At 39.8% G+C, this 15,734-nt stretch overlaps 1 protein-coding gene across 2 annotated transcripts in view; it reads right to left on the reverse strand.

The window, feature by feature from the left end:
- Positions 1-15,734, reverse strand: part of ADAMTSL1 (ADAMTS like 1) — a 1,032,656-nt gene that overhangs the window by 427,820 nt on the left and 589,102 nt on the right. Inside the window, exon 1 of one of the 2 annotated variants that reach the window (XM_053572002.1) lies at positions 11,782-11,996. The exons of the other annotated variant lie outside the window; for it this stretch is intronic. Coding sequence (XP_053427977.1) covers positions 11,782-11,844 — 63 coding nt within the window. The 5' untranslated portion in view covers positions 11,845-11,996. Of the gene's footprint in view, positions 1-11,781; positions 11,997-15,734 lie in introns of those variants that run through there. 2 annotated transcript variants of the gene reach the window in all.

Consider the following 15,734-nt stretch of genomic DNA (forward strand, 5'->3'; position numbering starts at 1 on the left):
CTGCTCCAGGCCCCCTGCTCTGGGCTGTGTGTTAAGCAGAGGGACCTAAAGAGTGCTCACACCCAACTGGAGCTTGAAGGCCTCAGAGGCCTCACGATGTAAGGCAGGGAGCCAATGGGAGGGCTTTTCTTACCAATAACTAGGTAACCTGAAAGCTGGACTCTTGACCTTCTTTTTCATCATTGCTGCTGCTGCCTCTGTGGCTTCTTAGCCTGAGAGGTGCAATGATCTTACACCTTCTATCTCCTTTGTCCAGGCCTCTGCACTCCATGTGGCCACCAGAGGTTTTGTCTTTCTAAAATCAAACTTGGGTCCTGGATGGGGACTGCAGGACCCCTGCCTGAGCCGGCTGTGCTCCAGCTATAGGGTTTTACTCACTCTTCCTTGAGCTCACCTTCTCTTCCCTCCACTGGCCCTTTGCCCACACAGGCCCCTCTGCCTGGAGCGTCCCCTTCTTCCAGCTCTTACCTTCCTAGTGAACCTCCATGGGGTGATTCTCTGCCTAAGATGGAGCCAGGGACGCTGTGGACGACGAACAGCAGCATCCTTCCAGTTCTTTGTTCTACCGTATCTTACAGCCTCTGCTTAGCCTCGTCTGTGCTGTTTTTTGAAAACCTTGTTTAGTTGTCTGTGAACTTTCTGGGGGTGTGACTGTGTCTTGTTCTTCTTTGTGCCTCAAGGAAGGTGACTGGCATAAAGCAGGCCAGACCCTGACACGGTTTTTACTGAAGCATAAAGAGAAAAATAAGGACAAAGGATAGTCTTCCATAAAACTAAATGTGTTTGTGTTTTTCTTCTTCTATTTCTTCTGAAATTATGGATCTAGAACTTCTGACTTTTTCAAAAGACCTTTAATTTCTTGCACCAGGGAAAGAACATGGGGAAATTGGGCCAAGAATGAACTCTGCGTGGGTTCAAATTTATACACTGGTACTACGGGCTGAGTAACTTCTCAAATACCATGTAAACTTTCTTTGTCTCAGTTTCCTCATCTGTAAAATGGGGAATGTGATTGCTCTATCCGTAGGATTCTCATGAGAATTTGACAATGTAATAAAAGTGTGTTTTACATCAAAGCAAGTACTCTCTTTAGTACTAATGAATGTTATATCATTTATGAAACTATAGATAGTGGTAGATTTCCATACCTCTTATCTACTTACACACCAATCCTTATTTGTTTTTTAAATTTTAATGGTCTATAAAATCCAAGTCTGAGAATCACATTTCTAAATTATCTAGAACTCTAAAGTGGGAATACATTGCTGGATGGGTTTCTTAAAATCAAGATTCTTGAGCCTGTAGCCAAACAATCGCACTCATAAGAGCTCCAGCACCACCAAGCTGAAGTCAGCAAACCTTCTAAGGGAAACCTTCTACATGTGACAGCAGATTGGCCTTTAAGTCACTCGAATAAAGGGCTGGCTTAAAGGTTTCCCTACTTAAGCATAGCTCTAGATGGAAAAGACAGGTGTTTATGTATCAAATAAACACAGAGCAAAGTAATACACTCATTAAGGTTAGGTTTCAGTATTACTAAAAAAGAGGATTTCAAGGGGGAAAACGGGGGCATAATGAAAAGAAATGACCTTAAATATAAATCTTTAGAGATTTAGAGTTTTTCTAACACATTCTTTCTTGAATCACTATAAATAATGAATTAATGTGTCTATTTCTTTAGGCAGAGACCTCCTTACATCAGCAATAGTTAAATATACAGTTTAAAGAAAATAGTATCATGACAGCAATTTAAAACCAATGGAAAGCACTGGACAATTAATTCCTGTCTTCCCCAGCCCTGTCTTAATTTCCTTCTTAGAGCATATGTCGAAAGACCTGTCTTTAGGACCATGTCTGTTTTATTCTGCACAGTATACCCCCTGCCCAGCACAGTGCCTGGTGTACAACAGACTCTCAATAAACACACCATTTTGCACTTCAGGACAAGGAACTTAACTTCTTGGAGTCCTACCACCACATATAAGATCCTACATGAAGTTATTTTTACATCTACATCACTAAATTATTCCAATTTTTTCATTGATTTGGAAGCAAAAGAAATGAAGCTCCTTGATCTGACACAGATCTAGGAAAAGACACAAGTTTTACAGATTTTAGTTCCCTATTCTTATCCTGGTCATCTTGACATTTATAAACCAACCATGATCCTTAAGTTTTAACTCAAGATTATTTTCCAGATGTTTCGTTGGTTCCTTCTGAACGTGACATTTCAACATTTCAATACCTCTCTATCAATGCCAGCATGATGGCCCTTCTTTAAAGGGACCACACAGTGTAATAGAAAGGGAACAAACTCAATAGGAGGGTGGGCTTTTGAATGGACCTAGATTCCAGGTTCTGGATCCTAAATACTAGATGTTCTTAGCAAATATGACTCAAATCTCTTTGTAGACATTTATATTTTAAAGTTGATTATCTGCAAAATGAAAGGGCTAGAATAGGCAATTAATTCACTTATTCAAAAAAAACTTACATTGAATGCTTTGTGTGTCTCAAACTTTTTGCCTGATACTAGGGTTGCAAAGGCATTCAAGACAAAATAAACCAAACTCCTTCCTTCAAAGAAATCCTGTCAATTGGGGTCACATTCTACATATCTCAAAGATTCCCTTTAAATCCAAAATTTTATGAATCTATGACCTGAGAATTTAACTGCTAATTAAACTAACTCCATAGCAGTAATTTCAAAGCATATTTATTATCTCAGACAAGCTACAAGCCCTAAGGTAAAAGCGTGTGGCACATCAGGGAGATTGTATTAGGGCTCAGGGACAAATGGTTGTAATAACTATTATGAAAGAACAGGCTATTTCTAAAAACTTTCCCTCCAAATCTTACTTCAACACCTGAACAGTAGGAGTTCTTATTGTTTCCATTACCCCTTTTATTTCTGGTTGTATTGATGAAGTACAGTAACCTAACAATACTCTTACAGACTTCAAATGACGACTGAGATTATAGCCAGAAAAGTAGGCTGAGAAATTGGACACCCTACCATACCTTACTATGGGAACAAAGTGAGGTATATTTATTTTATTGGACACTTTGAATTTATTATAGGTTGCTCACAATTTCCTCTCTCATTTCTTTAATGCTTTTGGAATTTATATCAGGATGTCTTAGGTTATCACACTCCCCATCCCAACATGTATGCCAAGAGACTGAACTGACTTAGAGAAAGTCCCTGGAAAAAAATGAAGGGGAAAATGCCCAAAGCTTTAGTTGGAGAATGGCAGAAGCTTTGGAAAAAAATCTGAAAAAGCAATGAAGACGAAAATGGAAACTCCGTGAAAATTAATGTAGTGTAGAATTGGCAAACATACCACTTATTTCTTTAAACAAATAGAAGAAAGAACCCGCTTATGTGGTGCACCCAAATAATTCACAGGTGGTGAAACTATTAGAGGCCGGCAATTTCTTGCCTCAGAAGTGGAATAAATCTTTTGTTTTGTAAGTGGCATATGCTCACACATGTGATTTTTCTGCCATTTGCTTTCTTTTGACTATGTTGCTTTTGAGGCACAAGGTCATTTTTGTTTTACTGTAATTAATTTAATTAATTTTATTTTAATGAAGATGAGAGATGTAACCAGTATAGTAATTGCGCTTGTAGAAACACAATTCCAAATGGAAAAAAAAAAAAATTTTTTTTTTTTTGCATGGATTTTGGTTGTTGAAAAGTAGACACAATAGGGTGGGCGTGGTGGCTTATGCCTGTAATCCTAGTACTCTGGGAGGCCCCAGCAGGTGGATTGCTTGAGCTTAGGAGTTTGAAACCAGTCTGAGCAAGAGTGAGACCCTGTCTCTATTAAAAACAGAAAAACTAGCTGGACAGAGAGGTTGCCTGTCATCCCAGGTACTTGGGAGGCTGAGGCAAGAGGATCACCTGAGTTCAAGAGATTGATATTACTGTGAGCTATGATGATGCCATGAGACTCTTACTCATGGCTACAGAGTGAGACTGCCTCAAAGAAAAGGAAAAAAAAAAAAAGAAAGAAAGAAAGAAAAAAAAAGCAAGCACAATAGGGTGAAAACTTCTATAACACTGTAGTCTGCCAATAGGATTCCCCAGTGACAGTGGGGTGATAAACACTCTCTAGATGCTGGTCTCATAATGATAACAATTTACTTTGAGAATAGTTATTCCCTAAAGAATTAATCTCAACTAAGAAACTGTTCCAGTGAGTTCTGTGGCATAAAATGATATTCTGAACTGTAGAAACTGTAAAAATACATTGCTTCTCGACCTTTTGGTTAAGATCAAGTGAAATTATAAAAATAATTTTTAATGTTTTAAGTCAATTCATGAAAACTACACATTTATAACCCATGGGGAGCCATAATTTACCTTTCCATCTGGATAAGAGGGTTAAACAAGTAGTGTCCAAGCAGGTGCAGAAGGGTTCTTTATAAGTGAACCAGCTTATGGGTCAATTGAAAATAATAATGGCCACTATGGAACTGTTGCCTGTAGAAGAGTTATCTTTTGAAAAATTTAAAAAACAAAATGCCCAACAAACTTCCAAGCTGTCAGGACTTGTGTCTTATTCTATCTTCCACGGAAACTTTATCTATCTCCACTGGAGCCTGCCTCTGTGTCTGCTAGACAGTTGGTCTGCACATGAAGGAAAGCAGTTACTCAAACCGTTATAGGACTTTGGAGCTTACAAAGCTCTTCAACAATGAACAGTATCTTTGCATCTGACAGTGTCCTGGAGCAGTAGGTGGAAAGTGCCACGGTGCCTAGATGGACGGATCAGAAGAGCTTTGTGACTGGCCATATCATGGAGCTGCAATCAGCACCCAGGTGGTTTTGCCCTAAAACTAGGGCCCTTTTACTGCATTTGGACACTTCCAAGAGAAACGTGGCAGAGATGGTTTGAGAGTAGGTACACTGAAGAAGTGGGGTTTACCTTACATGCTGCTGTGGGGAACATTTGCTTTCTTTGCCTTTGGGAGTCTGCCCCCTTCTCAGTCACTTGTTCACTCTTTGATTTTCTGACATTCTGTCTTTAGAGAAGCTTCAGTGCTGCCCCTTGGTTTCTGCTTCTCAGTGTTTTTTCTGTTGTCTTCCCCTTGGATCTGTGTGGCTGTGTGTCCATGGCTTGGTTGCCTGGTCCTGATCTGTCCCAGGAGATTCCAGCTGTCTTATCATAGCCCTTCCTCTTTTGGTTTCTTTCCACATTTCTAACCACTTCCCCAGTCACCCTTGGATTCTATGTTTGAAAAATGAACTGATTTTCCTATTTTTCATGTAGCATTGACACATGCCCTCAACCACTTAGCACATTCTAGTAAAGCAGTAAATTGCAAACCACAAAGATAAAACCACCATTAGTATGATGTGGCATCTTGTTATTTCTCTTTCCCCATATAATAGATGGAAAGTGGTATTAGTACTTACTTATACGCATAGCATCTAAATTTGAAGCATATGTTATTTAAAAAGGTTTTCAGTATAACAAATGACACCATTCCCAAAATTTCAGCATTTTTACAAAAGAAAGGTTTATTTTTTGCTCATGGTTAAATAAATATTCACAGTGTAGGCCTGTGAGGGTGGCGGTGAGGAGCTGTGCTCCACGTAGACATTCACTGACCTAGGCCTTCCTCGTGCTGGCTTTGCCATTTCCTAGAGTCCTGAATTTTCCACCAGATTCTCTGCATCCAGCAGGTAGGTGAAGAGAGAGTGCTCGATGCTTAGAAGATAATGTGGGGGTGGGAGGTCAGGCTTAGAAGTGCCCAATATCACTTTAATTATATTCCACTGATAAGGACTCAATCACTTAGGACCATCCAATCACAGGGAAGGCTGAGAAAGACAGCTAATCTTTGTGCCCAGCAAGAAGAAGAAATAGGTTTTGATGAATCCATGGCATCGCCTCTCTTAAAACGCAAGTTTATAAGTACTTCCAAGTTTTATAAAACTGTAGCTAATGTAAATACCATTATGTTCCCGAGGCTAAGCTTTATAAAGGCAAAAATACTTCAGGACTAAATAGATGAAAAATATATGAAACATGCAAAATGATTTATTCTAATTAGCAACAGCAAAAGAGATTGGGGTTCAATTGTTGTCCACTGTGTGGCTGTGTATATTTAAGAGAGACAGAGAGAAACCCAAAATATATGTCTTCTCTTGTGATGACATAGGGTGGTTGACTTGGTTTTACCAAAACCAGAAGTAATGGAATGCTTCATATGTGAAATTAATGTTCACATTTTCTCTTCCTACTTATACGTCACAGTCTTTTCAGCTTTTCTTGACAAGTCATCCTTATTTCTCCATTTCTTCCTTCATTAGACCACATTTACTGAGATCTAATTACCAAGTGTTCTGAGAGAGGCAAGGGGAAGAAGTCACTCCTCTGCTGTTCCCCACAGCACTGTGGGGTAGAGGGAAGTGGAAGTGAAGGATGAGAAGCTCGATGGCCGAGATACACGCAAGGTGGCACAGGAACTACGAAATAGCACGCTTAAAAACAGTTCAGAGATCATGGTTAATTATTTATGCCTTCTGACAAGCCCTAAGAGCTGACTACATAGGTAGCTATCTATTGGTGGAATTTGGGGTAGGACCATTTGAACCTAGAAATTATGATATTTCTTCTAATACCATGTAGAGGTTACAATTAGTTATTGAGATAAAATATATTTTTAGAGCCAAAATAGACAACATTTGTGAATAGAGGAAAACATCCAAACTGATTAATAAATCCTGAGCTTCCAGGGATAGACAGTAAATGAAAGGCCAGAGGTCACTGTCAGCTGTAGACCTCAGCCACTGGGGCCTTTTCTTGACAGGGCAAGAACACTTTCAACTAACGAACGCATCCTCTAGGCTGGGGGCTCCAGTTAGCACAGTCCCTGGGAGGAGAAACAGAACAGTTAAGCTTTATTCAATGTAGGTTTTAATCTTGAAGTTCGGGAACTGGGGAGATTTAGTCATTTATTTTTGAGCTCATGGAAAGAAGGGGCTGATAGCAGCAGCTTACCCAGTTAGCAGGCAGGCTCCCCACACAGCTGTGCTGGCCTATTTCAATTAGGATCTTTTTGGACTTACATCACCTCTGGTATGCCAGTCCTAAGCCGCTCATGAACCAGTACTGCCAATCAAGCCAAAATCCAACCACATGGTATGGTTTTTATGATGTAGACAGAAAATGACATGCACTTGTCTCATTCTTTTGAAAGCACAAAGTTTGAAGCCAGCTCTCTAGAAGAAGAAAATTAGTAACAACAACAAGCCTGTAAAACTTGATTTAGATACATTTTCCTGTGATTATCTCAACATACTTAACCAGTAGGTTATTCATGGTGATTCAAGGAATGCTCTCACTCAAGAAAAGACTCTGGTCCTCATGCTATGAAGAGGTCACTTCTAGGTCACTCTACTCTTGAGACCACAGGAATAGTAGAATATGCTTGCTGAGGGAAGGGCAGAATGAAACTTAAATAATTGGACCTGAGAACATGTCATTCCTGGAACCTGAAAGAGACACTAATTAAAAGCAGAGCTGTCACTTGACCAAAGAAACTGGACTATGTATACAAAGTTAGGAAACATCAAAAAATGTGAAGAATTAGAGAACCATTATAGTCTCTATAAGTCTTTTTCTCCCTTAATTTAGTTCAGATAGTTAAGTAGGTTGTTTGTATATACAAGGCACTCTACTAGGTGCTCCAGGAAATGCAGAAATTCATACAACACTGTATTTTTCCTGGGAGAGTTTAAAATTATATTTTAATGAAGCCATAGAAAAGGGCAGAACCAAAACACCAGACTGTGTCTCATCCTAAGGTAATTCCTGTGCAAAAAGGACCCAAAAGAAACTGAGATGAAAAAAAACATGAGTTACTTGTACAGGGGCCAACCACATTTTACTGATAAAAACTGTACAGTTGACTTTAAATTTGTTACTGGGATATAAGAATGAACTTTGTGCAGCTCTTACGTTTGAGTGATAGCCTGGCTCATGAAGTGCTAGATGACTACTTTCTATTTTATTCATAAATGATGGTAAAGGGACATCGGCATGCATTCACAGAAATGTGCACACACATGCACACATATTCATTTACTCATTTTCTCCAAAGCAGTCAGTATCCACCTAATCTCCCAAGGAAAAACTTCTCTGGTATAACAGAATTCTTCCGTAGTTCACTAGTGACCACTATTGGACATTCTTTCTTCAACTTTATACAAAGCAATAGAGCTTGTGCACATGAAAATAATAACGAGGGCCAGAAAGTGGTCCTGAACAGACTGAAACCTATAAACAGGAGCTCAAGAAAACAAAAATGTAGCTGATTGTGTCTAGATAGGAAATGTCATAAAAAGATGAGAAACACAATGTTTAAATATATTCCTTACTATGTTCTGCAGACTTGATTTAAAGGCAATCTGGGTATGAGAATAAGCAATACATGCAGAGTGATCACTTAGAGAAAGGGGCTGTGCATATACACGGACGCACACACAGACACACACACAGACACGTGCACTGCTGGAACACGCCACCGTCTGCCATAAATAAGGGATTTAATGTTCATTCCACAAGCTAATGGTGCTTCTCCCCATCCAAGATAGATCCACTTAGATAATAGTGGAAAACAGTGCCAGAGGGACTGAAGGGAATAGGCTATTGTGTTTGACTAGTTGCCATGTATAAATTAGTGCAGAAAAGAAAAAGAAATTCAACAGAATAACACATGTACTTTATTATAATTCCTAGTATTACTATTGCAACTCTCACAATAGCAGGCAAAAGAGCTTAAAACCACTTAAAAGAAACAAAAAGCAAATGAAAATTTGATTGAATGCCTTTGGGACAAGGAGTGATTTGACTTCAAGTGTAGATGGACACATATGTCAATGGCCGGTCATAGTTCCTGCCACATTCCTTTTGAGCTAAAGAACTGGGACAAAGGAGGGGGAATTTGAAAGGGGAACGGGATGGGAAATTGGGAAAGTGGTGTTACATGGCTCACTTTGACCTGAATATCAAGATGAAATCTCTGTCCTGTTGTGTCAGGAGTAAAGGAGAAGTCTGTGATAGATGCTTTGTGCATGAAAATATGGGGGTGCCTAAAGCAGATACATAAGACACAGGGAGCCCATTCTCTCGGGAATAATGTTCTAAGGGGAAAGGAGTTTGACAACAGGGAGGCTGAACAACATTAGATATTTGTACGCACTCAAGAACCAAGTCATCACACAGATGATTCAGCTGCCAAGGAAATGAAGGCTATTTTGATGAGGTAGAAATGGGGCTTGCCACTAAGCAGAATGTTTGTCAATGAAGTTAAAGAGACCATTAGAAATTGCTTTAAATAATTCTAATAGTAGACAGACTCCTGTAATGTATGAAAGAATTAAAGGAAAAAACAAGCCCCCCACTTCAGTTTCTCTATCAGGCCCTGAGGTTAAGCTAATGATGATGCCACATTCTAGTTCTAAGTCTACTACACATCAGGCCAAAGGTCACCTTCTTTTAAGCCAATAATTTAATTTTGGCCACAAAGTTAAAGGTGGAAGTTAATGAGCAAGTGTAACAAATGCACATCACATTGTACAAATCTTTAATTTCTAAGATGATGCAAAAGGCTACAATATCTCTAACAAAGTACAGACCAACCCACCTCATTGCTTCCCATATTGCTAAATATTTGCAACCATATTCATAGTACAAACCAAACAAGTCATGTTCTCTCCATTACTTGATCTTTGGGTTCAAATAAAAGTTTGTTTCCTTATCTGTAAAATGGGTTTTAAAACGTCTTATTTGAATGATTATTGTCGGGGATTCATTGCAACACTTCCAACTATCCTAGTGTTTTGTATGTTCAGATATAAAATACATGACAGTTATTACTAAGGCTGTTATCATTCTGCACAGGGATATATGTAGACACTCACCAGTCAGTTCTTTTTTTTTTTTTATAGCATAACTCTCAGATTTCAAATTCATAAATGCAGGCATAAGACGAACCAAGGTATGACTTCCTGTTGTCTTCATAATGCAATTATTGTAACTTAAACATAATATGTTTTAAGTCTTTCTGAAATAAGCACTTTTTTCCCCCACTAAGTCTAGTCACATGCTCAGATGCATATATGAATATTCAAGATATCAAAGAGTGACAGAATGCACTTACCACATGAGAAGCAAAACAATCTATTCCCGAATGGGAAAGTTTTACTGACGCATAATGAGATCATACTTCCATATGAAAATATCAAAGAAAGTAACGTGTACTGGTAATTTGCTGTATGATGCAATTTGATGGGAATATGGCACACACTTTTTAAAAAATCACACAGAAGGAAGGAAGAGAAAAACTAACGATGTATACAAGTAACACATCCTTTATGGAAAAAAATCAGACACCTTTCATAAATTGTAAGCCCCACAAGTCATAAAGAACACCTAAACATTCTGTTCTTTATATTCTTCCAAGCAGCTAAAATGCACAATCCATTCAGGCTTCAAATTTAGTTTTCTTTTAATTTTCCATGAAAATAAGAATATATTTTTATATTTCTAGCACTTGCAAGGCAGCATTATAATTTCTAAGCTACCATGATGCAAACTGTTAAGAAGTGGGAATGCATAAAACATTTACTCACTGCCTGAATTACTCTATCCATTGAATCTTCCTAAAGTTTTTCAATTTGTACTAACTGGATTGCTTTCCCTTTTCAAAATGATTGTGCAGATCAAATTCATCAGCATCTAATCAGAACAAAGCATTTCTTCTCCATCAACGAATCGATGCAGTCTATACACTGGCTACACTTTACCATGCCTTGTTACTCTCTGAGGAAGTGCTGGCATGTCAGAAATGTGACAAGGAGAGCCATATCACGTTTGTTTGGATCAGTGTGTGTAAATTTTGGAACCGAATCTTGGGATGAGGTTTATTGAGCTGCCTGCCCAGAACACTCTGGTTTAAAAAAAAAAAAATGCTCATTGCTATTAATATTTTGAGTGTAGATTTTTTTTTGGACAGTAAATGTTCATTTTCTGCCCATAAAACCAAGTATGAGTCACAACGGAACATTTACTTTGAGTCAAAAATGCAGCATGTACCGATCTGCAAAAGCAGAGCATCTTATCACTATGACTGTGGAAATCAGCCGCACAAAAAGTCATCAATTTTTCCCCTTCTTCAAAAGTAAATTTGAGATCAAAGACTGTAATCCTCAATTCATAAATCCTGGTATTAACTTGTATTCATAAATGACTTGCAGTAATTAGGAGCTATACTCTGGGTCGGCTGTAATGAGGCTCTCATTCCCCCAGTTTACCTGGACCCGTAGCACAGTAGCACACGTGCATCCAAGGGAAATAATTCATTTAAGGCAGTAGGGGAAAGCCCCTCACAGCCTAGCTCTCAAAAACTTCCAGGAGCACCACAGTGAGTGAGTTTGATTTCAGGATGTCTGTTACCCAAATTCCAAGCATACACACCACCATTTATACCATGCTCACAAACTCTACACAGTATATCCCAAAGTTCATGGCTCAGTATGAGTATTATTATATAGCTGTAACTAATTCCAGAAAGTCTTGCAGACTTTATTTTGCTTGGGAAGTTGGGGTTAAAATTCTGGAAGGTTTTTTCCTTTTTTCTTTTTTTAAGTCATGTAAAGTATTTTACCTGAAGTTTTAAGATAAAGATACACACATACACAGCACCCCAACGGCACCCAGACTCAGTGGCAAGCGCAATGTATTGAAACGAAAAGGCATTTACCAGGAGCAGGAAAGCCAGAAAGAGGAGCGGTGTGCCAGGAGTTGCCCGACGGCAGCATTCCATGCCTGGATCCTTGCCGGAATCCGAATCGGACACTGAATAAGCTGCTAAGTGCTCCTCTGCCTGCTGTCACGTCCAGTACTGGTGCTAACACTCCAGCCCTGCCTATCGGCTTCCATCAGCCCTGCTCACATTTCCTGACCGAGGGGTGGGTGGGTGGACGGGCTGGGGGTAAGCTGAATGGAATCTCTCTCGGAGCAGGCAGCCAGCCAATCAGGCTCCTGCTAATCAGACATGCTGAATAACAAAGCCAGGGGGACAGAGAAAGTGTAACAGTGTGAGCAAAAGAGGGGGAGAAGGAGGAAAAAGAAAGGCGAGCGAGCTGAGCCAGCAGCAGAGCTGAGAAGAGAAAAGCAAAAGATGCAGAATTGCAAAAGATGAAGCAGACCCCCGTCCTCCTGAGGAGCCCGGTCAGTTCTTTGTGAGATGCGTTTCTATTTGCCATTTGCTTGTGCGGATGTCTGTTGCTTTGTGAAGTACAGTAGCTCCCTGTGACTGCGTATTGTTCCATTCAGGAGAGAGACTTAATCCCTGTCAATATATAACATATGCCATAAAGGGAAAGAATCATAGACAAAAACTGACTTACTGTGCCCTTTAAATGTGTTCTGGACAACAGCTTTATTCCTCCTCCATAAAGTTCCTCTTTATTTTCCCTCTAGACTTGGAAAAGGGATACTATCTGAGTTTTTAAAAGTTCCTCACTAAAGCCAAACAATGACAGAAGTTAACTGATGCATCAAGAACTTCATTAAAAATAAATAAATAAATAACACAGCAAGTTGCTTCTTTGTGAAGTGACAATTTAGAACATTCACAGTTTATTAATTCTAAAGGCACAATTAGAAATGTAGATCCCCTAGTTTAAAAAGAAACCCTTAACAAAGACTCCAGGATGAGTGGGGCTGAAATTTGGGGGTGAGGAACAGCCTGGTTTCGACACCCTGCCAACTCTCAACTATCCGCTTGAGCAGCAGGAGGGAAAGAAAGGATGAATTAATTTCTCGGTTAATCCTCAAATCTTCTTTTAACCAACAGTTTCAGCCTCCTCCGCACTTCACCCACGTCCCTTATCAGAGCTGCTACAATGCAGAAAGGCTGAACTGAAATTTACCTCTTTTATTTTTTATTTTTTTCTGTCCACTATTGCAAGAGGGTTGGACAGGGTGATCTTCCAGACCAGCCCAACCCTGGAGAAGTGCTAACGAGCAGTGAAATGACAACAGGACAGGGCCAGTAACAGCAAGGAGAATGTCCTGAAGCTTCTGAGATGGCTTAATCCACCAGCAAGCAAGATTTGACTCCACCGGAGGAAGATTTTATTACAGTCTTAGAAAAGTATCAAGTGCCAAACAAGAATGTATTTCCCCTTATCTGCAAAGGAAATCATTGAGTTTTGAAAGAATGAAATAGCAAATGTGGCCTTACATTTCCATAGGGGTGTCACCAGGAAGTTTTCCCTTTAGAGATCCACTGATAGCCCAGAAATATATGGGGTGGAGGTGGAAGGCATTTAGAATTTATGTTCTTTCCTTTCATTATTAAAAAATACTGACAAGAGGTATGAAACACACAAATACGGAAAACCTGAGCAAGCCATAGTGGGCATGTGACTACAGGCAGGTCTGCCTATATCCATAGCTGCAGTTTTGCATTTCAAAAAGGTGAAGAAAAGCAGGTTGTTCAAGTTACTTATTTCATAGAGTACATCAGAGAGGCAGGAACTTAAAAAACCCTGTTTTCAACCTTTTAGGAAAGTCAGTGGCATACAAGGATTCTTCTCAGTATTAAACATGCGGACCTAGAAAAATACATAAAACAAATCCATGACAAAGACGTTCTACTCTTGAAATATGCTTTTCCCTCTCAGAAAGATTAGTTTTACAAACGTCTCAAACACTCGTTAATGCTCATAAGCTAGACAGTATTCACAGGTGGATGTAAAAAGGCTTGGCTGCTGTTATCTGAAATCCCCATCACATTAAAAAAATGCTGATTGATTGAAATAAACTTTTATTCAAAAAGCTGTGTTATAGATGTGTCTCTTGTATGCATTGGAGCTTTCTGCTACAGGTTGTTTTTCTTCCTATCAGAGTCATTAGCTAAAAAGTTATAACTAGTCCTAGCACCACCTCCCCCCTCCTTATACATAAGCTTCACTCATTAAGCAGATCCAAAGGGAAGAACAGGTAGTGGGAAAGGACCAGTAGAAACCACGCTAGGAATGGGATAGCATTTGTAGAGAAATAGAAAAAACAAATTGGCATCTTTAGAAAATAGCTGGTAGCCACTGTTATGCTAGGCTAGCTTCTTTTTGGATTTGAAAATAAATGCTGCCTAGTTATACTAGGTCACAAATTCTGCCTTGGAGTTTTAATGGGTGTGTCAATGTATACAGTAAGACGGTCCCCCTCAGTCATTTGTTGGATGCCCGGAGGATGCGCACCACAGTGTCTCATGCTTCTGGTCCTTCACAGGGTTTCCTTTTCTGTTGGGAATGCCCAGAGAAACTAGAAAAAGCAACTGCATGGTCCACAGTTACGCAGTGCAGGGGAAATGCCAAGTTTGCTATAACTTTCAAGAAAAGAGAGCAAAATTGAACTGAATGAGCATGATGGGGAAAGTTTTGGGAATGAACTAATTTTGATAATTACCAAAGTTTACATCATTAGCTCTAAGGGTCACAAAACTATTTTAAATCTGCAATCTCATCTGATCGTTATGGCTACTTCGTGGAATTGGTTAAGTCCTCACCCATCCTTCTTATGTGGAAACTGAGGCTCCAAGAAGTGAATTGATCTGATCGAGGCCCCATGGGCTAGAAGTGGCCCTTGAACCACAAAGTCAGGGTTTTCTGACTTTGAATGCAGCCCATTCATACTTACGATGTCCATTTCTCTTTCTCTGTTTCTACCCATACACGTTCAGGTGTTGACAGTGATGTGGAGAAGGGGGAATGTTTATAGCATACGCGAAGGAGCAGAAGGTAGGCTCCCAGTGTTTACCAGGAGTGTGTGTTACCTGAGGATGGAAAGTATCTTATTTTAGTCTACAGCTTCTCAGTCTCCCAACTTTCTCATTTCTAAAGCCCTTTTTAGCACTGGAGAAAAAAATAACATAAAACCGTAGGTAATCTAGAGCCCTACGAACGGCAGCCGGGAAAAGCCCCTCATGGCATCTGAGCAGGGCATTGGCCCTGTTCCTTTTTCCTCTTCAGGTATCTAAATTAAAGCCGTCTGCATGCGTCTGAGTGGCAGCCCCAGCAGAAGCCGTAGCAGCCGTAATGCCGGTTACTGGCTCCACGCACAATATATTAGGTGAAATGAAAGCAGAAGCAAGAGAGAGTGTCAGGGCTGTCTGAAGCATCATTCCAAATGGTATGGATTTAACAATACTTAATTTAAAAAACACCAGCTTGGACAGAAGCAAGCTGTTAGCAGTCAGTGTGCTTTATGGCAGGAAAGAATGAGCTAAATTTTCGGTATTTCTCTCCCCGGGGAGAATGGCTTACAGTTTTCTCTCTGGAGCCACCTGCCTCTTCCTTGAGATTGAGCCTCTCTGCTTGGCTCTTCAGTTATAGGAACTGGTGTGCAGAGGACACTGCCTGGGGGGCTTCGAAGAGCTTGCTAGGGCCTGACTCCCCTTTTTAAGGAGGTGGTTATGGCAGCGTCTGAGCCTTGCTTTCCTCATGGGGATGTGGTGAAGTTGTTTGATTTCCCTGCCTAATTCTGAAAATTAAAAGAGGGAAATGGGGTAATTGAATAAGATAAAACTGCAGAAAGCAGACTGCTGTTCTCAGGGAAAGAACTGGAATCTAAGCACAACTCTGTAATTTTCCAATTCACCTAGTATCCATTGAGCACCAAAGCCAGAAGAACATTCATTAGAATTTT

Source organism: Nycticebus coucang, chromosome 2, assembly GCF_027406575.1.
Source record: "Nycticebus coucang isolate mNycCou1 chromosome 2, mNycCou1.pri, whole genome shotgun sequence".
Taxonomy (NCBI): domain Eukaryota; kingdom Metazoa; phylum Chordata; class Mammalia; order Primates; family Lorisidae; genus Nycticebus; species Nycticebus coucang.